Source organism: Heterodontus francisci, chromosome 24 (assembly GCF_036365525.1).
Source record: "Heterodontus francisci isolate sHetFra1 chromosome 24, sHetFra1.hap1, whole genome shotgun sequence".
NCBI lineage: Eukaryota > Metazoa > Chordata > Chondrichthyes > Heterodontiformes > Heterodontidae > Heterodontus > Heterodontus francisci.
In genome coordinates this window covers 10,326,062-10,350,454 of record NC_090394.1, presented here as the reverse complement: position 1 = coordinate 10,350,454, position 24,393 = coordinate 10,326,062, and the positions used below count along the sequence as shown (strand labels likewise).

Genomic DNA, 24,393 nt, shown 5'->3' with positions numbered 1-24,393 from the left:
TAGCAGTTGGCAGGAAAAAAGACAGAAGCGCAAGGAGAGAGCCAACTGTGTAACAGCCCCGACAACCAATTTTATGTGCAGTGCCTGTGGAAAAGTCTGTCACTCTAGAATTGGCCTTTATAGCCACTCCAGGTGCTGCTTCACAAACCACTGACCACCTCTAGGCACTTACCCATTGTCTCCCGAGACAAGGAGGCCAAAGAAGAAAAAAAGATTTAAGACCCTAGTTTCAATTGAACGACATCACTTTCAAACTTAAAGTAAAATCATATCATATTCCCTGAAGGCTCCCTTACAACGAGATTACTAATTAGCCCTTTCTCACTGCACAATATTGGATCTAAAATAGCCCATTCTCTAGCTGGTTCCTCAACATACTGTTCTAGAAAAACCATGTTGTATGCTTTCCAGGAATTCATTCTCCACAGCGTTAGTGCTAATTAAGTTTACCTTGTCTATATGTATATCGATGTCCCCCATTATTACTGTATTACCTTTGTTACATGCACCTCAAATTTCCTGATTTCTCCCTTGCCTTACATTGCCACTACTGTTTGGTGGCCTATGAACAACTCCTCCCAATGTTTGCTGCCCCTTGCTGCTATTTAGCTCTACCCAAACTGATTCTGCATCTTGATCTTTTGATCTAACATCCTCTCTCACTAATGTACTGATCTCATCCTTTATTAACAGCACTAAACAGCGCTATCCCACCTTCTTTTCCTTTTTTCTCATCCTTCCGAAATGTCGAATACCCTTGATCATCCAGTTCCCAGTCTTGGTCACCCTGCAGTCATGTCTCCATAACGGCAATTAGATCACACCTGTTTACTTCTATCTGTGTCATCAATTCATCTACCTTGATGCAAATGCCGTGTGCATTCAGATAGAGTGCCTTTAATTCTGTCTTTTTTATTATTTTCACAACCTCTAGCCTTATCTGCTGGCGCACTGTTAAGTTTGTACGCTCTATCCCTTCCTGCCACATTCTAATTATCATTGCCCTTATTGCCACCTTGCTCTCTTGTCTTCTCCTCTTTTAAAATTATTATATTTGATCACCTGATCTTTCGCCCCCACTATTTTATTTAAAGCCCTCTCTACTGCTCTAGTTATACGACTCGCCAGAACACTGGTGCCAGAACGGTTCAGGTGTAGACCGTCCCAACGGTACAGCTTCCACTTTCCCCAGTACTGGTGCCAGGGCCCCATGAATTGAACCCATTTCTCCCACACCAATCTTCGAACCACGCATTTAACTCTCTAATCCATTTACCCTTTGCCAATTTCCTCGTGCCTCAGGTAATAATCCAAAGATTATTACCTTTGAGGTTCTGCTTTTCAATTTAACCCCTAGCTATTCATATTGCCTTTGCAGAACTTCTTTCCAAGTCCTATCTATGTTTTTGGTACCCATGTGGACCACGACAACTGGATCCTCCACCTCCCACTGCAAGTTCCTCTCCAGCCCTGAGCAGATGTCCCGAACCCTGGCACCGGGCAGGCAACACAGCCTTCTGGACTCTTGCTTTTGGATCAGAGAAGTGTTTCTATCCCCCGACTATACTATCTCTTACTACCACTATATTCCTATTTACTCCCGCCGCTTGAATGGCTTGCTGTACCACAGTGCCATAGTCAGTTTGCTCATCCACCCTGTAGCCCTCGCCCTCATCCATACAAGTTGAAAGAACGTCAAACCTGTTGGATAATTGCAAGGGCTGAGGCTCCTCCATTTTTGCCTTCTGAATCCCCTTAACTACCTCACTCGCAGTCACATGCTCCTTTCCCTGACTACTGACCAAATCAAAAGACCCTATCCTAAGAGTTGTGACTGTCTTCAGGGACAAAGTGTCCAGGTAACCTTCCCCCTCCCTGATGCATCGCAATGTCTATAGCTCAGTCTCCAGTTCTGAGCCGAAGCTCCTCAAGCCACGGCACTTGCTGCAGATGTGTTTGCCGTGGATCACATTGGCATCCACCAGCTCCTATATACTGTAGCCGAAACACATCACATGCCCTGCGATCTTTATTATGTGTTAATTAATTTATTTTTCTTAATTAATAAGCCCCACTACTACTAATAGACTTTACTACTGCTAGTAAAGCTTACTACTAAATTACCTGAGTATCAGAAGATTCTTATTATTTCAATTCATGTTATACTAACATCAATTAAAATGCCATAGTTTAGATAAGAGAAAAAGAGAAAATGTTCACCAACCAATCAATTACCTTCTTTGCTGTAATGTCACACATCAGGTTTTTTTGGAATGCTCTCAACCCACAGACTCACCTGCTGCTGTCTCTAAGTTACCCTCTATTTCTGGGAAGCAATATGCATTTTCTACAGCTACTGGAGGCTGAAAAAGGAGCGCCTCTTTCCCCCACTGCACTGAATTCCCATGTGAACGAAGGTTCCACATTCACATTCGGCCTGCGTCTCACTCAGGCGAAGTCTCCTCTCGTAAGGGGAAGTACGTCCCCTTACTTCATATATTCTGCCGCTTTATAGCTGCTACCAGGGACCCTATACACAATTCCCAATACAACAGCAACTTGTATTTACACAGTGCCTTTTCTTTCTTTTGGGCCTCCTTATCTCGAGAGACAATGGATACGCGCCTGGAGGTGGTCAGTGGTTTGTGAAGCAGCGCCTGGAGTGGCTATAAAGGCCAATTCTGGAGTGACAGGCTCTTCCACAGGTGCTGCAGAGAAATTTGTTTGTTGGGGCTGTTGCACAGTTGGCTCTCCCCTTGCGCCTCTGTCTTTTTTCCTGCCAACTACTAAGTCTCTTCGACTCGCCGCAATTTAGCCCTGTCTTTATGGCTGCCCGCCAGCTCTGGCGAATGCTGGCAACTGACTCCCACGACTTGTGATCAATGTCACACGATTTCATGTCGCGTTTGCAGACGTCTTTATAACGGAGACATGGACGGCCGGTGGGTCTGATACCAGTGGCGAGCTCGCTGTACAATGTGTCTTTGGGGATCCTGCCATCTTCCATGCGGCTCACATGGCCAAGCCATCTCAAGCGCCGCTGACTCAGTAGTGTGTATAAGCTGGGGATGTTGGCCGCTTCAAGGACTTCTGTGTTGGAGATATAGTCCTGCCACCTGATGCCAAGTATTCTCCGAAGGCAGCGAAGATGGAATGAATTGAGACGTCGCTCTTGGCTGGCATACGTTGTCCAGGCCTCGCTGCCGTAGAGCAAGGTACTGAGGACACAGGCCTGATACACTCGGACTTTTGTGTTCCGTGTCAGTGCGCCATTTTCCCACACTCTCTTGGCCAGTCTGAACATAGCAGTGGAAGCCTTACCCATGCGCTTGTTGATTTCTGCATCTAGAGACAGGTTACTGGTGATAGTTGAGCCTAGGTAGGTGAACTCTTGAACCACTTCCAGAGCGTGGTCGCCAATATTGATGGATGGAGCATTTCTGACATCCTGCCCCATGATGTTCGTTTTCTTGAGGCTGATGGTTAGGCCAAATTCATTGCAGGCAGACGCAAACCTGTCGATGAGACTCTGCAGGCATTCTTCAGTGTGAGATGTTAAAGCAGCATCGTCAGCAAAGAGGAGTTCTCTGATGAGGACTTTCCGTACTTTGGACTTCGCTCTTAGACGGGCAAGGTTGAACAACCTGCCCCCTGATCTTGTGTGGAGGAAAATTCCTTCTTCAGAGGATTTGAACGCATGTGAAAGCAGCAGGGAGAAGAAAATCCCAAAAAGTGTGGGTGCGAGAACACAGCCCTGTTTCACACCACTCAGGATAGGAAAGGGCTCTGATGAGGAGCCACCATGTTGAATTGTGCCTTTCATATTGTCATGGAATGAGGTGATGATACTTAGTAGCTTTGGTGGACATCCGATCTTTTCTAGTAGTCTGAAGAGGCCACGTCTGCTGACGAGGTCAAAGGCTTTGGTGAGATCAATGAAAGCAATGTAGAGGGGCATCTGTTGTTCACGGCATTTCTCCTGTATCTGACGAAGGGAGAACAGCATGTCAATAGTCGATCTCTCTGCACGAAAGCCACACTGTGCCTCAGGGTAGACGCGCTCGGCCAGCTTCTGGAGCCTGTTCAGAGCGACTCGAGCAAAGACTTTCCCCACTATGCTGAGCAGGGAGATTCCACGGTAGTTGTTGCAGTCACCGCGGTCACCTTTGTTTTTATAGAGGGTGATGATGTTGGCATCGCGCATGTCCTGGGGTACTGCTCCCTCGTCCCAGCACAGGCATAGCAGTTCATGTAGTGCTGAGAGTATAGCAGGCTTGGCACTCTTGATTATTTCAGGGGTAATGCTGTCCTTTCCAGGGGCTTTTCCGCTGGCTAGGGAATCAATGGCATCACTGAGTTCCGATTTGGTTGGCTGTATGTCCAGCTCATCCATGACTGGTAGAGGCTGGGCTGCATTGAGGGCAGTCTCAGTGACAGCATTCTCCCTGGAGTACAGTTCTAGGTAGTGCTCAACCCAGCGGTCCATCTGTTTGCGTTGGTCAGTGATTATGTCCCCCGATTTAGATTTGAGGGGGGTGATCTTCTGAAGAACCAAGACAGCATGGAGTGGGCTTCGCCATCAGAAACTCCTTGCTCAGCATGATAGAGCCTCCCTCAAATGGCTCGGAACGCATACTGTCCATCCGACTGCTCACCACCTCTGGTCCAGTACACCTACTCAGCATCTATGCTCCAACACTCTGTTCCGCACCTGAAGCTAAAGACCAGTTCTATGAACAACTCCATAACATCATTAGCAGCATCCCCAACACCGAACACCTATTCCTGCTGGGGGACTTTAATGCCAGGGTTGGGGCCGACCATGACTCATGGCCCTCCTGCCTTGGGCGCTATGGCGTTGGAAGGATGAATGAGAACGGGCAGAGACTGCTTGAGTTGTGTACCTATCATAACCTCTGCATCACCAACTCGTTCTTTCACACTAAACCCTGTCACCAGGTTTCATGGAGGCACCCAAGATCACGTCGTTGGCACCAGCTAGACCTCATTGTCACAAGGCGAGCCGCCTTAAACAGTGTTCAAATCACACGCAGCTTCCACAGTGCGGACTGCGACACCGACCAGTCCCTGGTGTGCAGCAAGGTTAGACTCAGACCAAAGAAGTTGCATCATTCCAAGCAGAAGGGCCACCCGCGCATCAACACGAGCAGAATTTCTCACCCACAGCTGTTACAAAAATTTCTAAATTCACTTGTAACAGCCCTTCAAAACACTCCCACAGGGGATGCTGAGACCAAGTGGGCCCACATCAGAGACGCCATCTATGAGTCAGCTTTGACCACCTACGGCAAAAGTGCGAAGAGAAATGCAGACTGGTTTCAATCTCATAATGAAGAGCTGGAACCTGTCATAGCCGCTAAGCGCATTGCACTTTTGAACTACAAGAAAGCCCCCAGCGATTTAACATCCGCAGCACTTAAAGCAGCCAGAAGTACTGCACAAAGAACAGCTAGGCGTTGCGCAAACGACTACTGGCAACACCTATGCAGTCATATTCAGCTGGCCTCAGACACCGGAAACATCAGAGGAATGTATGATGGCATGAAGAGAGCTCTTGGGCCAACCATCAAGAAGATCACCCCCCTCAAATCTAAATCGGGGGACATAATCACTGACACAGTGCCTTTAATGTAATAAAATGTCCCAAGGCACTTCACAGGAACATTATAAGCAAAATTTGGCACTGAGCCACATAATGCGACATTAAGGCAAATGGCCAAAAGCTTGGTCAAAGAGGTAGGTTTTAAAGAGTGTCTTAAAGTAGGAAAAGAGATGGAGAGAGGTGGAGGGAGGAATTTCCAGAGCTTAGGGCCTAGACAGCTGAAGGCATGACCACTAATGGTGCAGCAATTAAAATTTGGGATGCTCAAAAGGCCAGAATTAGATGGGTGCAGAGATCTTGGATCTGTGGGTGGAGGAGGTTACAGAGATAGGGAGGAGTGAGGAAATGGGGAGATTTGAAAACAAGGATGAGAATTTTAAAATTCAGGTATTGTTTAACTGGAAGCCAGTGTAGGAAGGCAGGGGTGAGAGGTGAATGGGACTTGGTGCAAGTAAAGATCCAGGCAGCAGAGTTATGGATGACTGAATGTTTACAAGAGAGCATGTGGTAGGCTGGTCAGAGGTGTGTTGGAATAGTCAGGTCTAGAGGTAATAAAGGCATCGATGATAGTTTCAACAGCAGATGAGTTGAGGCAGGAGCAGAGTCGGATAATGTTATGGAGGTGGAAGTAGGTGGTCTTCATGATGTGGATATGTGGTCGGAAGCTCTCTCAGAGTCAAATAAGATACCAAGGTTCTGAGCAGTCTAATTCAGTGTCAGACAGTTGGGAGGGAGAGGGATAGAGTTGGTAGCTAGACATCAAAGACACTGCCTTCAGTGTTACTAATATTTAATTGGAAATTTCAGCTTATCCAGTATTCAGTGGTGGACATCAGTCTGAAAATTTCGAAGCAATAGAGGACTCGAGAGAGGTGGTGGTGAAGTAGAAATAAAACAAGAAGTGCTGGAAATACTCAGCAGGTCTGGCAGCATCTGGTGCTGCGAAACCCCTTGGGGATGAGCGACCATGATATGATAGAATTCTTCATCAAGATGGAGAGTGACGTAGTTGATTCTGAGACCAGGGTCCTGAATCTTAGTGAAAGAAACTATGAAGGTATGAGGCGTGAGTTGACTCTGACAGATTGGGAAACGTTACTTAAAGGGATAATGGTGGATAGGCAATGGCAAACATTTAAAGAGCGCGTGGATGAACTGCAACAATTGTTTATCCCTGACTGGCGCAAAAGTAAAGCGGGAAAGGTAGCCAAACCATGGCTTGCAAGGGAAATTAGAGATAGCATTAGATACAAGGAAGAGGCATATAAATTCACCAGAAACAATAGACCTGAGCATTGGGAGCAGTTTAGAATTCAGCAAAGGAGGACCAAGGGATTGATTAAGAAGGGGAAAATAGAGTACGGGAGCAAGCTTGTGGGAACATAAAAACTGAATGTAAAAGTGTCTATAGATATGTGGAGAGATAAAGATTGGTGAAGACAAATGTAGGTCCGTTACAGTCAGAAACAGGGGAATTTATTATAGGGAACAAAGAAATAGCTGACCAACTAAATGCATACTTTGGTTCTGTCTTCACAAAGGAGGACACAAATATCATACCAGAAATGTTGGGGAACACAGGGCTTAGTGAAAGAGAGGAACTGAAGGAAATCAGTATTAGTAGAGAAATGGTGTTGGGGAAATTGATGGGATTGAAGGCCGATAAATCCCCAGGGCCTGATGGTATGCAACCCAGAGTACTTAAGGAAGTGACCCTAGAAATAGTGGATGCATTGGTGGTCATCTTCCAAGATTCTATAGACTCTGGAACAGTTCCTACAGATTGGAGGGTAGCTAATGTAACCCCACTATTTAAAAAGGGAGAGGTAGAGAGAAATCAGGGAATTATGGACCAGTCAGCCTGATGTCGGTAGTGGGGAAAATTCTAGAGACCACTATCAAAGATTTTATAGCAGAGCACTGAAAGAACAGTGGTAGAATTGGGCAGAGTCAGCATGGATTTACAAAGGGAAATCGTGCTTGACAAATCTACTAGAATTCTTTGAGGATGTAACTAGTAGAATTGATGAGGGAGAGCCAGTGGATGTGATTTATTTGGACTTTCAGAAGGCTTTCGACAAAGTCCCACATAAGAAATTAGCGTGTAAAATTAAAGCACATGGGATTGGGCGAGTGTATTGCAATGAATAGAAAATTGTTTGGCAGACAGGAAACAAAGAGTAGGGATAAATGATTCTTTTTCCGAATGGCAGGCAGTGACTAGTGGGGTACTGCAGGGATCGGTGCTAGGACCCCAGCTATTGACAATGTATATTCATGATTTAGATGAGGGAACTAAATGTAATATCTCCAAATTTTGCAGATGACACAAAACTGGGTGGGAGGGAGAGTTGCGAGGAGGATGCAGAGAGGCTTCAGGGTGATTTGGACAAGTTGAGTGAGTGGGCAAATGCATGGCAGATGCAGTATAATGTGGATAAATGTGAGGTTATACACATTGGTAGCAAAAACAGGAAGGCAGATTATTATCTGAAGGGCTATAAACTGAGAGAGGGGAATATGCAGCGAGACCTGGGTGTTCTCGTACACCAGTCGCTGAAGGTAAGCATGCAGGTGCAACAGGTGGTAAAAAAGGCAAATGGTATGTTAGCCTTCAAAGCGAGAGGATTTGATTACAGGAGCAGTGATGTCTTGCTTCAATTATACAGGGCCTTGTTGAGGCCACACGTGGAATATTGTGTGCAGTTTTGGTCTCCTTATCTGAGGAAGGATGTTCTTGTTATAGAGGGAGTGCAGCGAAGGTTTACAGACTGATTCCTGGGATGGTGGGACTGACGTATGAGGAGAGATTGAATCGGTTAGGATTATATTCGCTGGAGTTCAGAAGAGTGAGGGGGGATCTCATAGAAATCTATAAAGTTCTAACAGGATTTGACAGGGTAAATGCAGGAAGGATGTTCCCGATGGTGGAGGAGTCCAGAACCAGGGATCATAGTCTAAGGATACAGGGTAAACCTTTCAGGACTGAGATGAGGAGAAATTACTCCACCCAGAGAGTGGTGAGCCTGTGGAATTTGCTACCACAGAAAGCAATTGAGGCCAAAACATTGTATGTTTTCAAGAAGCAGTTAGATATAGCTCTTGGGTCTAAAGGGATCAAAGGATATGGGGCGAAAGCGGGAACAGGTTACTGAGTTGGATGATCAGCCATGATCATAATGAATGGCGGAGCAGGCTCGAAGGGCCAAATAGCCTACTCCTGCTCCTATTTTCTATGTTTATATGTTTCTATCTGTGGAGGGAGAAGCAGAGTTAACATTTCAGGTCAGTGACCCTTCATCAGAACTCGCAAATGTTAAAAATATAATAGGTTTAAGCAAATAAAATGGGTGTGGGGCAAGAGGTAACAAAAGACAAGGCGTCGATAGGACAGTGGGTCATAGAGAATAACTGAGCAGAAGGTCATGGAGCAAAGGATAGTTAATGGTGTCCTGAAAGACAGAGTGCAGAGAGGGTGTTAATTGACAGAAAAATGAACAGCCTCAGCACATGGTTAAAAAAAAGAATGATGAAACAAACTAAAGTAAAATAAACAAATAAAAAATAATAAAAGAAGAAAAAATAACTAAACCTATTACATTTCTAACATTTGCAAGTTCTGATGGTCACTGAGAGGATTTTTCAGAGGAGTACACAGAAAGAAGTAAATTGGGAAGCGGGGGGAAGGGCGATGTTGGTGGAGAGTAATATAAGGAAGTGATCAAAGATGGCCTTATATCTGATATGATGGGAGTAGCGATGCCGCATATGATGGCAATGCCAAAGGGGTGGCCATGAATATGGGTTGGAGTGTTTATATGGCAGGAAATATTAAGGGAGGATAGGACAGTGAACTTGAGAGAGAACATAATGAATTTGGATGGAGGTTGAAAACACCAAGGATGAGAAGTGGCTTAGTGCAGAGGCTGAAGGAAGAAAGCAGTGAAGATATCTAGATGAGAAAATCTTTCTGGTACTTGAGGAATGAGAATTTTAAATGAAGTACTGTGGGATGTCCCGAGATTGTGAAAAGCACTCTATAAATGTATGTTCTTTCTTTTAATGTGCAGTTTTAATAATATTGTAATTTTATTTTTGACCCATTTAGTTTATGGCAAGAATGTATTAGCAGTGATTGAACAGCCCTTAGAGGAACAGAAACTGCATACAGGAAAGAATACAGTTACATACCAGGCACGGCTGTTGAAGTCACTGATTTATGAGATCATCAGCTGGAACAACTAACTAGTATTTATCTTGTTTAAAACAAGGTTCACTAACCCATTGACCTTGCTAAGGATTATTTTATATTTCAACTCATTCAAAGGCAGATAATATTTTGGAAAATTTTTGGCTTTAATTTTTTTTCTCATTGAAATATTAAAATGTTGGCTGTATACAGTCAGCCATTACATAATTCATATTTTATATACCATTCCAAATTTCACAAATATGTCCTTTGACCAGCTTGTTAGGAAATAAAACCTACTGTTCTGCATGAGAGAAAAGTAATGTTCCAAATCTTATTTGTGACTTAATCATTTGTCAGTTCAGGTGCAATGGAAAATGTAAAATTTCATGGAAAGTCTGTCGAGCTCTTGAAAAAATACTTACTCAGTTGTATCTGTTCTTACTGTTATTGTATTTTTGTAAGTATAGGACTGGTTGATGTATTTAATGTACTTTTGTTGGAACACTTTGTTCTGAAGGATCTGTCTTAGAAAGCTTTGCACTTCACTTTATATTTTATTGAATAAAGTAGACAATGACTAATACAGCAGACTATGTTGCATCATTTAACCTAGATCAGAATTGCATAGTTCTACAATATGACTCAAGTCAGATTTATTTTGTGAGGATAGGGAAATAGAAATAACAATCAAGTGTACACTAGAACCATATGAAGATCCTCCCTGACTAGTGAGAATTGCTGCTATTTCTCTATAAAACTCAGGAAGAAACAGGGAAGAAGTCACCAACAAAATAAACCTACAGGGAAAAATTGAAAACCAAAAGAGAGGTAACATATTACACCAGCATGAACTTATTATTTCAAGCAAGGTGCCAGATTTCCAACAGTATTTTGCAAGTGGACTGCTATAACAACTTAGCCTGCCAGTGAAATGTAATCTTGTATTATAATCTTATGCTAGAACAACCCATGGGGTGGAACTTTTTCTGTAAATTGCTATCTTGTACTTTTGGTAACATTTTTACTGTAAATGAAATGCATTTCACTCCTTTACTGTAAAACATACAGACTACCATACCCTTTTGTCTTAATTTCTTACTCTGCCAGCACATCACTTACATTAATGCAGAACTAAAGAGATAAATGAATTGGCTTCTCTTGGGTTTCATTCCATTATTAGCCAACATAGATTGTCCCTTAATGTGACCCCCTAGGTGCTACCAAGTCAATTTTCTTCAGTCCCTTATGGGAAAAAATCTGCCCAGTCTAGATGTTCCAGATAAGATCAGAAACTCGCCATTTGAAAACAAAACTGGTTTTACTTTATAAACAAATGGATAATTAGAATTGGTATCATTCATGAATGCTATACACTATACATACAGCATTGTATATCTGACACTATGCTGAGTTGTAGAAATTGTATGAATAATTGCTACTAATTAAATTAATTGTCATCAGAAATGGGATGAAAAGCAAAAGTATAGTTTTAGTATACAGATGAAACAAATACTATAAATAATGCAATAAAGCCTTATTGCTAAATTTCTGGTGATTCTCCAATGTTCTAGCTTGTTCCAGAGAAACGAAGGTAACCACCTAGAGCTCCGACAGCAACAGCAGTCATGTGACTTGAGCAACCATCTGAAAAGAAAGTGGTGCAATAAACATTTTGAGCTCCACATCTTTTCCGGTGCATGTTAATACCCACCATTGTAATCCATTATTGTACATTTTGCTGATTTGTTTAAAACATAAAACCACAAAAATTTAGTAAATCAGGTGCAATTAAGTCCTTAATATTTAATCCCACTGATGCACGTGGAGGGAAGGGGACTTTTTGCTTGGAGGAATAGGGAGCGTAGTCAGGGAGAACAGGGTGGAGTCTCGGGTGCATGGAGGAGCAGGGGAGGGAGGAGGGCAGAGTCTAGGGTGTGTAGTGGCTGATTTTGACGATGATTCTGGCTGTGTGTGGTTGCAGGGGGTGATGGGTTGATATGTTCCTGTCAGAAAACTGATGGTCATGAGAGGCCTAAAAGGAGGGAGGTTCACTGTTGTCATCGGAGTCCTGTGTGTCCACATCAGGGTACTGGCTGGCAGAAGGTACAGTCACAAACACGGGGGCAACAGTATATGGTAGAGGGGGAAGGTCAAGACTTTTAGGGTTGGGTATTCAAGCTGATCATCGGGAGGGGATTGGGAATCTGTAACTATTTCAAAAGGGATTCTTGGAGGTTGAAAGGCCAGCGTCAGCAGTTGAATGGTAACGGGAGTAGGGATGGGGGGAGGGATGACATGTATAAATTGATGATGAGCCAGTCCACAGTAATGGAGGTAAGTTTTATGGTAACGGTGGAAGGGTGAAGGTTAAGTTGGGTGGGTCAAGGGTGATGGGTGCAGGCTGGAATGTGGCAGGAGGAAGTAGGAAGGTGGGCAAACGTGCCTGGTATCGCAGATGCAACATTTTCTGGAAGGAGAATGCGAACCATGTGTCCAAAGGAGGAATGCAAATCGATTGATGGTGGGTGAGATCTCCTGCTACATGCAAGTGTCAGGCACATAACAGCAATCTGCTCATGACTTTCATGGTTCTGCTGAATGGCAGAAGGACAGTTTTTCTTATTTCAGCAATTGAAAAATTGCAAAGACATGAGTCTCATGCATGCAATTTGTCCTCTAACACATGAACAATTGCAGAGGGAGAGACTGAGGAGGGGTCTTGGCGATAACGGATGATACCTCAGGAGGCAGCACAAGAGTCTGAGGCTGCTCAGAATGAAGCCATCCAGGAAAGGCGTTAGCGAAGATGGGCATGTTATTGTATCCTCAAACCAAGGACACATTACCTTCAGATGTCTGAGAGGCAATGCCAGAGAAGCCTGAGGATGTAACTTGCAATGGTGACAGAACTGTGTATGAGGAACTTTGGCTCAGAGTGAGTGAGCTGTAATTTGAGCTGCAGACACTGCGATGTATCAGGGAAGGGGAAAGTTACCTGGACACTTTGTTCCAGAAGACAGTCACAACACTCAGGTTCGGGTTGCCCGAGCTGGTCAGCGGTCAGGAAAAGGAGAGTGTGACTGCGTGTCAAGCAGGTAAGGGGATCGAGAAGGTGGGAGTGGAGGAGCCTCAGCCCTTGCAATTGGACAACATGTTCGTGATCCTCGCAGCTTGTATGGACAAAAGCATGTGCTGTAGTGTGGCGAAGCAGACTGACCATGGTACAGGAAGCTGTTCAAGTTGGGAGGGAATTATAAGGAATGTCGTGTTAGTAGGGGACGGTATAGTCAGGTGGTAGACACTGTTCTCTGCACCTGTGAGTGAGAATCCAGAAGGCTGTGTTGCCTGCCCAATGCCAGGGTTCAGGACATCTGCTCAGGGCTGGAGAAGAACTTGCCAGTAGGAGGGGCAGGATCCAGTTGTTGTGGTCCATGTAGGTAACAACAACATAGGAAAGAGGTTCTGCATAGTCAATATGAGGAGTTAGGCACTACATTCAAAAGCAGAACTTCAGAGGTAATAATCTCTCAATTTTTAACAGAGTCACATGCAAATTGGCATATGGTGAATAAGATTAGAGAGATGATTGCGTGACTCAACGACTGGTGTGGGAGAAATGGGCTCTGGTTCATAGGCCATTGGCACGTGTACTGGGGAAAGTGGGTGCTGTACCATTGGGATGGACTTCACCTCAACAGTGCTAGTGAGTCGTAAAACTAGGGAAGTAGAGAGGGTATAAAACTAAATAGAGAGGGAAAGGGATCATGTAGGGGAAGATTGAGTAAATTAAAGGGAAATGACAAGGCAATAGATCAAGGTAGCATTAAAGATAATGATAATCAGAATATGGCAAAGGGACAGTGATTACAAACTTGAGTGTGCCAACAAATAGGGCCAAAGTTTACAAAAACAGTAAAAAAAAACGGAATTAGGGCTCTGTATCTGAATGCCCACAACATTCACATTAAAACAGATGAATTGGCAGCTCAAATAGAAATTCATATGTAAGGCCTGGTGGACATTACAGAGATGTGGCTAAAAGGAAAACAAAGCTGGTACCTGAATATCCAATGGTAAATGACATTCAGGAAGGACAGGAAGCTGGGGAAAAATGGTGGAGTAGCTCTGTTAATTAAAGAGGGCATAGTACTGTAGTGAGACAAGACTTTTGTTCGAAAGAGCAAGACAGAGAATTAGTTTGGGTGGAACGAAAGAGGCATAAAATATTGGTGGCAGTTGTTTACCACTGCTGTTTGATGGCCTATAATGTAAATTACAGTATACAGGAAATTAGAGGTGGATGTAACAAGGGCAATACAGTAATTATGGGGGATTTCAATCTACATATAGACTGGGTAAACCTAATTAATACTAATTTTGTGGAAGACAAATTCTTAGAATGCATGCAAGATGCTTTTCTAGAGCACTATGTTGAGAAACCAAAAAGGGAACGGGCTATTTTAGATCTAGTATTTGTTATGATCAGGTGAGAAAGGTGTCTAGGGGTCTTTTACTGTCTTTACCTGGTCTCTTTGTAACAGGGTTTGATTTTTAAACATATTGTGTTTTGAACTCCCCCTTGGTGAATCCTTGTTCACCACTTTCCAATTATAAATGTGAGGTTATCCACTTTGGTAGCAAAAACAGGAAGGCAGATTATTATCTGAACAGCGACAAACAGAGAGGGGAATATGCAACGAGCCCTGGGTGTTCTCGTACACCAGTCACTGAAGGTAAGTGACAGATGCAACAGGTGGTAAAAAAGGCAAATGGTAAGTTGGCCTTCATAGCGAGAGGATTCGAGTACAGGAGTAGGGATGTCTTGCTGCAATTGGTGAGGCCACACTTGGAATATTGTGTGCAGTTTTGGTCTCCTTATCTGAGGAAGGATGTTCTTCCTATAGAGGGAATGTTTACCAGACTGATTCCTGGGATGGTGGGACTGACGTATGAGGAGAGATTTAGTCGGTTGGGATTATATTCGCTGGGAGTTCAGAAGAGTGAAGGGGATCTCATAGAAATCTATAAAATTCTAACAGGACTTGACAGGGTAGATGCAGGAAGGATATTCCCAATGGTGGGGGAGTCCAGAACCAGGGGTCATAGTCTAAGGATACGGGGTAAACCTCTCAGGACTGAGATGAGGAGAAAGTTCTTCACCCAGAGAGTGGTGAGCCTGTGGAATTCGTTAACACAGAAAGCAGTTGAGGCCAAAACATTGTATGTTTTCAAGAAGGAGTTAGATATAGCTCTTGGGTCGAAAGGGATCAAAGGGTATGGGGGAAAGCGGGAACAGGTTACTGAGTTGGTTGATCAGCCATGATCATAATGAATGGCGGAGCAGGCTCGAAGGGCTGAATGGCCTACTCCTGCTCCTATTTTCTATGTTTCTATGTTTAAGTCGCTGGAACCATTCTTTGTTGAACCTTCTCTAAGGCCTTCAGATCCTTCTTAAAGTGTGATGCACAGAATTGAACACAATATTCCAATTGATGCCTAACCAGTGATTTTATAAAGGTTTCGCATAGATTCCTTGCTCTTGTACTCTATGCTTCTATTTATAAAGTCCAGGATCCCGTGTACTTTTTTTAAAAAACAGTCTTGTCAACTTGTCCTGTCACCTTCAAAACTTTGCGTACATATGCTGAGAGAAGCATTTTGTGCCGGCTGCTGTACAATTATTAATCTGGTTAAGATGGTTGATCCTTGATGAAACTACAGAGTAAAATACACTAACTCTATGTATGATGTTGCGTTTATGGGATTGTGGCATGAGAAATTGCTAGTTGTCTGTTACTGCTCATTGTGAAATGTGCAGGAGTCAGCAGATGACTGATTGATCAGCTCAAGGTCCTGTAAACTAATGGGTGCTTTTACTATGTAAGACTGGACTTAAAGCCTCAGAGTGAAAGTGGACACTCTCAGGTGATTCAAGTTTCATCACCTCGGAACCTGATCAATGTGAAGCTTGGTCAGGTTGTATTTCAAAGTCTTTTAGTATTTTACAATTGTACACTTCATACTTTAAATATTTACTTCTCATCTTGTAGATTTTTAATAAAATCTACCTGTTTTGGAACAAAGTTCCCTCTGGTCTCTGCGTATCAAAGACTAAATCCAAGATATTTTATTTTCATACTCGTGTATTTTACTCTCTGTTCCTGCAGCTCTTTTAAAATTGGACCATTTATTTTATATTGCCTCTCCTCATTTTTCTTACCAAAATTCATCACTTTACACTTCTCTGTGTTAAGTTTTATCTGCCAGATATCCGCCCATTCCACCAGTTTGTCTATATCCTCCCGAGTTCTGTTACTGTCCTCCTCTCCACAACATTTCTGAGGCATCTGCAAACTTTGAAATGATTTCCTGTATACCAAAGTCCAGGTCACTAATATATATCAAAAAGAACAGTGGTCCTCTGACCTCTGGGGAACACCACTGTACACCTCCCTCCAGTCTAAAAAACAACCATGCACAACCTCTTTCTGCTTTTTGTTACTTAACTGATTTTGTCTCCAAGCGGCCATTACCCCTTTAATATCATGTGCTTCAATTTTGCTTATTATATGGCACTTTATCAAATGTGTTTTGAAAGTCCATGTATGCATCAATTTCCTCACATTAGGCTAATTGTTGTTGCCAGGTTTATCCCACTGCCATTTTTTGAACAGTGATTGGAATCAAAGATTGGCAGGTAAAACAAAAAATGAGCAATAAGAGGCTTTCAAAGAGGAGTTAGCTCAGGTACAAACTTGACACAGTGCCATGAGGGAGAAAGGAAGGGATTCCAAAACAAGAGCTTCCTGGATCTAAAAATATAGAAACTAAAATGAAATAGAAAATGGCTATAAATATCAGGCTCATAATACAGTACAGAATCAAGCTGAATACAGAAAGAACAATGGGATGCCTTTAAAGAGATGGCCCAGCTACAGGTGAGGTAGATTCCCACAAGGGAGAAGGTAGGGCAAACAAAGTCAGAGCTCAGGGTTCCGAAGAAGGGTCACTGACCCGAAGCGTTAACTCTGCTTCTCTTTCCACAGATGCTGCCAGACCTGCTGATTGATTCCAGCATTTCTTGTTTTTATTTCAAAGTCAGAGCTCTCTGGATGAAGAGAGAGACAGAAGGCTTGAACTTCAAATTGGAGTCGAGAACATGACGCCTAGATAATTTATGGGTCTCGTCCCCGTGCCGTATCTGCGACGCCCACGCAACACTATCTTGAAATGTAAATGCCTTAACTGGGCTGACAGCGAGCATCACCAGGAGGCAGGAGCTGCCTGCAGAAGTGCCAGTGGCAAAGGCAGATGTCAGCCACGATGGGGCCTGCCGCTGCCTTGCAGAAGAGAGGAGCAGCACCTCGGAGGGCCAGCAGCCTCAGAGGGCCAGCGGCCTCGGAGGGCCAACAGCCTCGGAGGGCCAGCAGCCTCGGAGGGACAGCAGCCTCGGAGGGACAGCAGCCTCAACCAGCACAAAAGTGGCCAAATGGAAGTGCACAATCAGACGCAAGAACCTACAGCTCCCAAAATTTTTCAACATTAAAATGAATCCGCCAGATGTGTACCAGAATTATTCAAGTTCTGTAATTTCAACTTTGAAAATTGCGTTAATTGGAGGTGAGTGGGTTCCCTGTTCACCATCCCCACCCCCACCCTCCCTTTGAAACTTGCATTGTGTTCTGGAGGTGGCAGGATCCAGTGGCTCCCTCCAGGTACACAAAATTCAAATCACCCCCCGACCCCTTCCCGACCCCACCAACAATTAAAAATCTCGGCCAGAGGGTCCGATGAAGCAGAAAAAGGGAATGTGTGACAGATACAGGTGAGAACCTGAATATGGAAGGTTCAGAAGGGATGTGAATAAGGAAATCAGAGAAGCAAAGAGAGAGTAAGAAAAGTTACAATGCCACAGAAGGGGACCATTCAGCCTATCGAGTCCATGTCAGCTCTCTGTAGAGCAATCCAATCAGTCCTATTCACCACTCCTTCCCCAGAGTCTGTAAGTTTATTTCAAGTGCCCATCCAATTTCCTTTTCAAATCAATGATCTTCTCCACTTCCACCACTCTCGTGGGCAGCGAGTTCCAGGCCATCACCACTCGCTGCGTAAAAAGGTTCTTCTTAACATTTCCCTCCTCTCCCCCTGCCCCGCTCCGCATTTCTTGCCTAAAACCTTAAATCTGGCTTGACTAGTCCTTGTGCCATCAGCTAATGGGAACAGCTTTTCTTTGTCTACCTTACTTAAACCTGCCATAATCCTGTACACCTCTATCAAATCTCCCCTCGATCTCCTTTGCTCTAAGTAGAACAATCCCACCTTCTCCAACCTAACCTTGTAGCTAAAATCCCTCATCTCTGGAACCATTCTGCTAAATTTCCTCTGCACCCTCTCAAGGACCCTCACATCCTTCCTATAGTGTGGTGACCAGAACTGGATGCAATACTCTAGTTGGGGCCTAACCAGAGCTTTATAAAGGTTCAGCATAACTTCACTTCTTTTGTACTCAATATTTCTATTTATGAAGCCCAAGATCCCATATGCTTTGCTAATTATTCTCTCAATATGTCCTACCACCTTCAAAGATCTATGCACATGAACCCCCAGGTCTCTCTGTTCCTGCACACTCTTTAGAACTGTCCCATTAGGTATATATTGCCTCTCCCCCATCCCTTTTGCCAAAATGCTTCACCTCACACCTCTCCATATTAAATTCCATCTGCCACTTGTCTGCCCATTCTGCTAGCCTATCTACGTCCTGTTGCAGTTGATTGGTATCATCCTCTCTGTTTGCCACATCTCCAAGTTTGATACCATTAAATTTTGATTTAATTTAATTCTAAATTTTAATTTAGGAGATTGACAGCCAATATAAAAGGAATCCCAAAGTCTTCTATAGGCATATAAACAGTAAAATGGTAGTAAGAGGAGGATTGGGGCTGATAAGCGACCAAAAAGGGGATTTACGCATGGAGGAGCATGGCTGAGGTCCTAAATGAGTACTTTGCATCAGTCTTTACCAAGGAAGATGCTGCCAAAGTCACAGTGAAAAAGGAGGCAGCAGAGACACAGGATGAGCTAAATATTGATAAAGAAGGTGTGATGAAAACCCCACATGACAAATGGAAAATATTAATTTCATTGAGTAGAACTCTGCCTGAGACTTTTACTGGAAATTGTTACAAATAACTTTTTTTAAACAGAAAAGCTAGCAGCCAAAATGGCAATGGCAATTTGCACATGAATCAGCAACAGAGCAGACTGGAGACAAATGTGATTGACTCAGCCTAGCCAGAATAATAGGGTACTCTCTGATTCAAATACTGAGATAGCCTTGTCAATATATGGTCATCAGAAGCTATCGACACATTTGAAAGAGCCACCCCCACCCCACCACCAAGTATGTCTGGGCAGCCTAAGGGGACAGCCTTGAATTTCAGAGAAAATTCCAGAAACTTTTCATTAAATTATGTCCAAAGAGATGGTCATAGCACTGCTTGGGCTACTCTGGAGATTGAGTGGTGACTCAGAAGGCAGACTGTATCTGAGATCCAACAAGGGAACATCTCTCTCTCCTCTCTCCCTCTTTCCAGTAAAGACCCAGGGAAGCCTCGGGGGCAACTACTAAGCTTCAAACCTACAGCCCAGCAAAGCCAACAACTAGGCAACAAGGATAAAACAAACAAAAGAACAAAGAACAGTACAGCACAGGAACAGGCCATTCGGCCCTCCAAGCCTGCGCCGATCTTGATGCCTGCCTAAACTAAAACCTTCTGCACTTCCGGGGACCGTATCCCTCTATTCCCATCATATTCATGTATTTGTCAAGATGCCTCTTAAACGTCGCTATCGTACCTGCTTCCACCATCTCCCCTGGCAGAAAGTTCCAGGCACTCACCACCCTCTGTGTAAAGAAATTGCCTCGCACATCCCCTCTAAACTTTGCCCCTCGCACCTTAAACCTATGTCCCCTAGTAACTGACTCTTCCACCCTGGGAAAAAGCTTCTGACTATCCACTCTGTCCATGCCACTCATAACTTTGTAAACCTCGATCATGTCGCCCCTCCATCTCCGTCATTCCAGTGAAAACAATCCGAGTTTATCCAACCTCTCCTCATAGCTAATGCCCTCCAGACCAGGCAATGTCCTGGTAAACCTCTTCTGTACCCTCTCCAAAGCCTCCACGTCCTTCTGGTAGTGTGGCGACCAGAATTGCATGCAACATTCCAAGTGTGGCCTAACTAAGGTTCTGTACAGCTGCAGCATGACTTGCCAATATTCATACTCTATGCCCCAACCAATGATGGAAAGCATGCCGTATGCCTTCTTGACTACCTTATCCCCCTGCGTTGCCACTTTCAGTGACCTGTGGACCTGTATGCCCAGATCTCTCTGCCAGTCAATACTCCTAAGGGTTCTGCCATTTACTGTATACTTCCCACCTGCATTAGACCTTCCAAAATGCATTACCTCACATTTGTCCGGATTAAACTCCATCTGCCATTCCTCCGCTCAAGTCTCCAACCGATCTATATCCTGCTGTATCCTCTGACAATCCTCATCACTATCCGCAACTCCACCAACCTTTGTGTTGTCCGCAAACTTACTAATCAGACCAGCTACATTTTCCTCCAAATCATTTATATATACTACAAACAGCAAAGGTCCCAGCACTGATCCATGCGGAACAGCACAAGTCACAGCCCTCCATTCAGAAAAGCACCCTTCCACTGCTATCCTCTGTCTTCTATGACTGAGCCAGTTCTGTATCCATCTTGCCAGCTCACCTCTGATCCCGTGTGACTTCACCTTTTGTACCAGTCTGCCATGAGGGACCTTGTCAAAGGCTTTACTGAAGTCCAAATAGACAACATCCACTGCCCTTCCTTCATCAATCATCTTCGTCACTTCCTCAAAAAACTCAATCAAGTTAGTGAGACACGACCTCCCCTTCACAAAACCATGCTGCCTCTCGCTAATAAGTTCATTTGTTTCCAAATGGGAGTAAATCCTGTCCCGAAGAATCCTCTCTAATAATTTCCCTACCACTGACGTAAGGCTCACCGGCCTATAATTTGCTGGATTATCCTTGCTACCCTTCTTAAACAAAGGAACAACATTGGCTATTCTCCAGTCCTCTGGGACCTCACCTGTAGCCAATGAGGATGCAAAGATTTCTGTCAAGGTCCCAGCAATTTCTTCCCTTGCCTCCCTCAGCCCCTATTCTGTCTTCCAGAACCTGAGAATCAAGCCCGAACCGTGCACGTGGCCTAGCGAGGACTTCAGAACTACAATTTCAACTAAAAACTCTGGGACTGAGATTCAGTATTTAAATTCCATTTATTACAGACTCTACTCCAACCTCCCAACTCTGTTTTCCCTCTGTAATCTATTTGTGTGTGTGTGTGGGTAGCTCTTGTGTGACTGTGGGGTGTGAATGCTTAGCGTATTTTACTCATTTTAACCGGTTTAGAGTGATAAGGATAATAAACTTACATCTTTCCTGTTGAGACTCAAGAAAACCTGTCTGATTGGTTCATCTGCAATTACATTAGAGTAACAGGAGCAAGTGCTCACTGAGATGGTAAGTTAAATCACATAAGGTGAAACCAGAGAAGGGGTGAAAGGGGGAGCCTGGGACCCCTTCCTCACCTGGTCCTAACAGGGGGTATTAGGAGGCTGGATATACTTAAAGTTGATAAGTCACCAGGGACAGATGGGATGTATCCAAGGATGCTGAGTGAAGAGTGGAAATTGCAAAGGCACTAGCCATAATTTTCCAATCCTCCTTAGATACAGAGGTGGTGCCTGAGGACAATGTTACACCCTTGTTCAAAAAAGGGTGTAAGCATAAACCCAGCAACTACAAGCCAGTCAGTTTAACCTCAGTGGTGGGAAAACATTGTGAGACAATAATCCGGGATAAATTTAACAGTCACTTGAACAAGTGTGGGTTAATTAAGGAAATAAAGGGGATCTAGAACAAGGGGTCATAGTTTCAGAATAAGGGGTTGGTTATTTAGGACTGAGATGAGGACAACTCTCTTCATAAAAATGAACAAAAACAAAAGAACAATACAGCACAGGAACAGGCCATTCGGCCCTCCAAGCCTGCGCTGATCATGATGCCTGTCTAAACTAAAACCTTCTGCACTTCCAGGGTCCGTATGGTTGTGAATCTTTGAAATTCTCTACCACAGAGGGCTGTGGAGGCTCAGTCATTGAGTATATTTAAGGCAGAATTTGGTAGATTTTTGGAAACTAAGGTTATGAAGGGATATGGGGATAGTACAGGAAGGTGGAGTTGAGGTAGATCAGCCATGATCTTGTTAAATGGCCAAGCAGGCTAGAAGGGCCAAATGGCCTCCTCCAGCTTTTATTTCTTATGGTCTTATGTAAAGAATATTGTGAAGTGCGCTGTACTGCTTGGGGCAGAGAGCATGGTGTAGGGAGAGGGGATTTGTGTGGATGGTGCAATGAATGAGGCTGTGACTGGTGTAGCTGTGATGAGAACAGTGCTCTTACCTTGACAAATTTAATCAAATCATTAAAATTCTTGCAGCACTGCAGCCATGACCTGGGGGCAGTACTTCTGGTATAGAACTCCAGGCGATTTCCTCCAACTGCCTCCGCATTATCTGCTTGGATGGCTTCTTGCTGCCTGAGGAATAAAGAGGTTCCCTCCTCCTCACCACATCCTGTACCTAGACCTTCAGTGTAGCATCAGGAAACCTTGGCGCTGGCTTTCTCCCAGCTTTAACCATTTCAGATTTTCACACAATTCCTCTCAGCAATTCTCACTGCCTTTACCATAGTGTGGGTTCCTCCTGATGTCACAGAAACCTGACAATTGTGCAGCTAATGAACAGCGAAGGCTACATACATACAATATTAACAAGCAACATGGAATTCATGCATTACCGACACGGCTCACAATGAATTCGGGTGATTTGCGCATCACCCCTAGAACACAGATCCAGTGAATTTCTAGCCCTTTCAATCTACTTTGGACATCATATTAAAAAATAAAACAGTTTCCTTTACTGGAATATTGAAATAAGCAACAATATTATTGGGAGAGATGATGCGCATTATTTCATCATGAAATTCAAATTGCAAGTATCACTGGAACATTTAGACAATGTTATAATTGTTAAGATCAGTTTATGAAGCAATTGTAATTTATTTTCTTCGAATAAGACTTTCATAAATCAAAAAACATGGATGGTATTGAGATTTATCATCAAACATGAACATGCATTTGTCATTTATTCATGGTTTGTGAGTCAACCACTCGGGGTAAGTTTGTAACATAACATCTCACTAGCAGCAAACATTTAAAAATCTCAATATTTTACCTTTCAACTGCCTATCTCTTCTCTTCACTCGCTTGTGTTCTGTGAACTCATGTTGTTCTTTCATTGGTGGAGATGCAGACTCGTCTAAGTTCAAATGAAATACAAGGCAAGAATCCTTACGATATAGCAAAAAAATACAACTGTCAACAGAGCAGGCATTTTCAACTTCATTTTTTATTCATTAAAAAATTTATATCCATCAACACATGGGGTGTAGCTGATAATGTTTGAAGAAAAATCTAGGTGAAATTGATCCTGATTCTCATAGAAGAAAATTATGTTCCATCTTAAAATTTCTTCATTTAAAAAAAAAATCAGCTTCCTTTTGTGAAGGAAGCTATTGAATAGGGTCTAGCTCACTGCTAGGCTGTCTCAATGAAGTTAATTATTGGCAAAATCCCACAGTTTTACATTGTTATACTATCTGCAGAGTGCTAGGAACTAATTAGCTAGGAACTGTTATGTGTAAGTTTTCCACGGCCGGACTAGAAAGTCATGTGACATGTAACGGGACACCAGCCTAGGGCAGCATGGAAGCTAAATGAATAAACAAAGAGCTCCAGCCTTTCCAAGTCTAAAGTGTGATTATTTCTAATGTATGGGAACCAAAAGACAACCAGAAGACATAATAGGGTAGCAGCGAGTGTCTGTGAGTAAACCTGCAACATTTTAAATGAATTTAATGCTGAATTAGATTGGGAAAAATTGACCCAAATTAGTGCCAGAGAGAGAGAGAAAAAAAACTTTGTGAATCATGTGAAAATGAAAAATGAAATGTCAGCCGGGACTGGTATGAATACACAGCTACAGCCCATAATGAATTGGGAAGTTGATGATGTCATAGAAACAGTTGAGAAGTTTTAAAAAAGTGCAAACTGACACTCACCAGTTTCCTAAAAGGCATTACTGAAGAGAAAACAGTCAGCTATATCCTTTTGTGGGCAGGTGATAAAGGGTTAAATTTATTTAACAGCTGGGTGCTGAGTGAAGAGGACACACAAACCCAGACAAAACTCTTGGACGATTCAGCACCCATCTCCAGCCAAAATCAAATCATCAGATATACTGATACTAATTTCAAGGCCTCAGACAGGAACCAGGTGAGCCTATAACAATTTTTTAACAAGATTGAAAAATGCAGCCAGGAAGTGTAAATTTAAGGACACAGATGAACAGCTGATAGATCAGCTCATTTAGGGTTCTGCACATCCTGAAGGAC

General features: G+C 43.4%; 2 protein-coding genes across 11 annotated transcripts in view; one reads left to right on the top strand and one right to left on the bottom strand.

Moving 5' to 3' along the window:
* ift70 (intraflagellar transport 70) overlaps positions 1–10,398 on the top strand; it is a 250,943-nt gene extending 240,545 nt beyond the window's left edge. For 2 of the 3 annotated variants that reach the window (XM_068055663.1, XM_068055662.1), the window contains one exon: positions 9,732–10,398. In XM_068055663.1, coding sequence (XP_067911764.1) covers positions 9,732–9,868 — 137 coding nt within the window. In that variant the 3' untranslated portion in view covers positions 9,869–10,398. The remainder of the gene's footprint in view (positions 1–9,731) is intronic. The other variant, XM_068055664.1, reaches the window with a different exon arrangement.
* c24h16orf89 (chromosome 24 C16orf89 homolog) overlaps positions 1–24,393 on the bottom strand; it is a 146,378-nt gene that overhangs the window by 51,144 nt on the left and 70,841 nt on the right. For 2 of the 8 annotated variants that reach the window (XM_068055668.1, XM_068055667.1), the window contains exon 7: positions 23,175–23,258. In XM_068055668.1, the coding sequence (XP_067911769.1) occupies positions 23,175–23,258 (84 nt within the window). Of the gene's footprint in view, positions 1–9,983; positions 11,460–13,129; positions 13,278–13,874; positions 13,917–22,167; positions 22,660–23,174; positions 23,259–24,393 lie in introns of those variants that run through there. The other 6 variants (XR_010977346.1, XR_010977347.1, XR_010977349.1 and 3 more) reach the window with 6 other exon arrangements.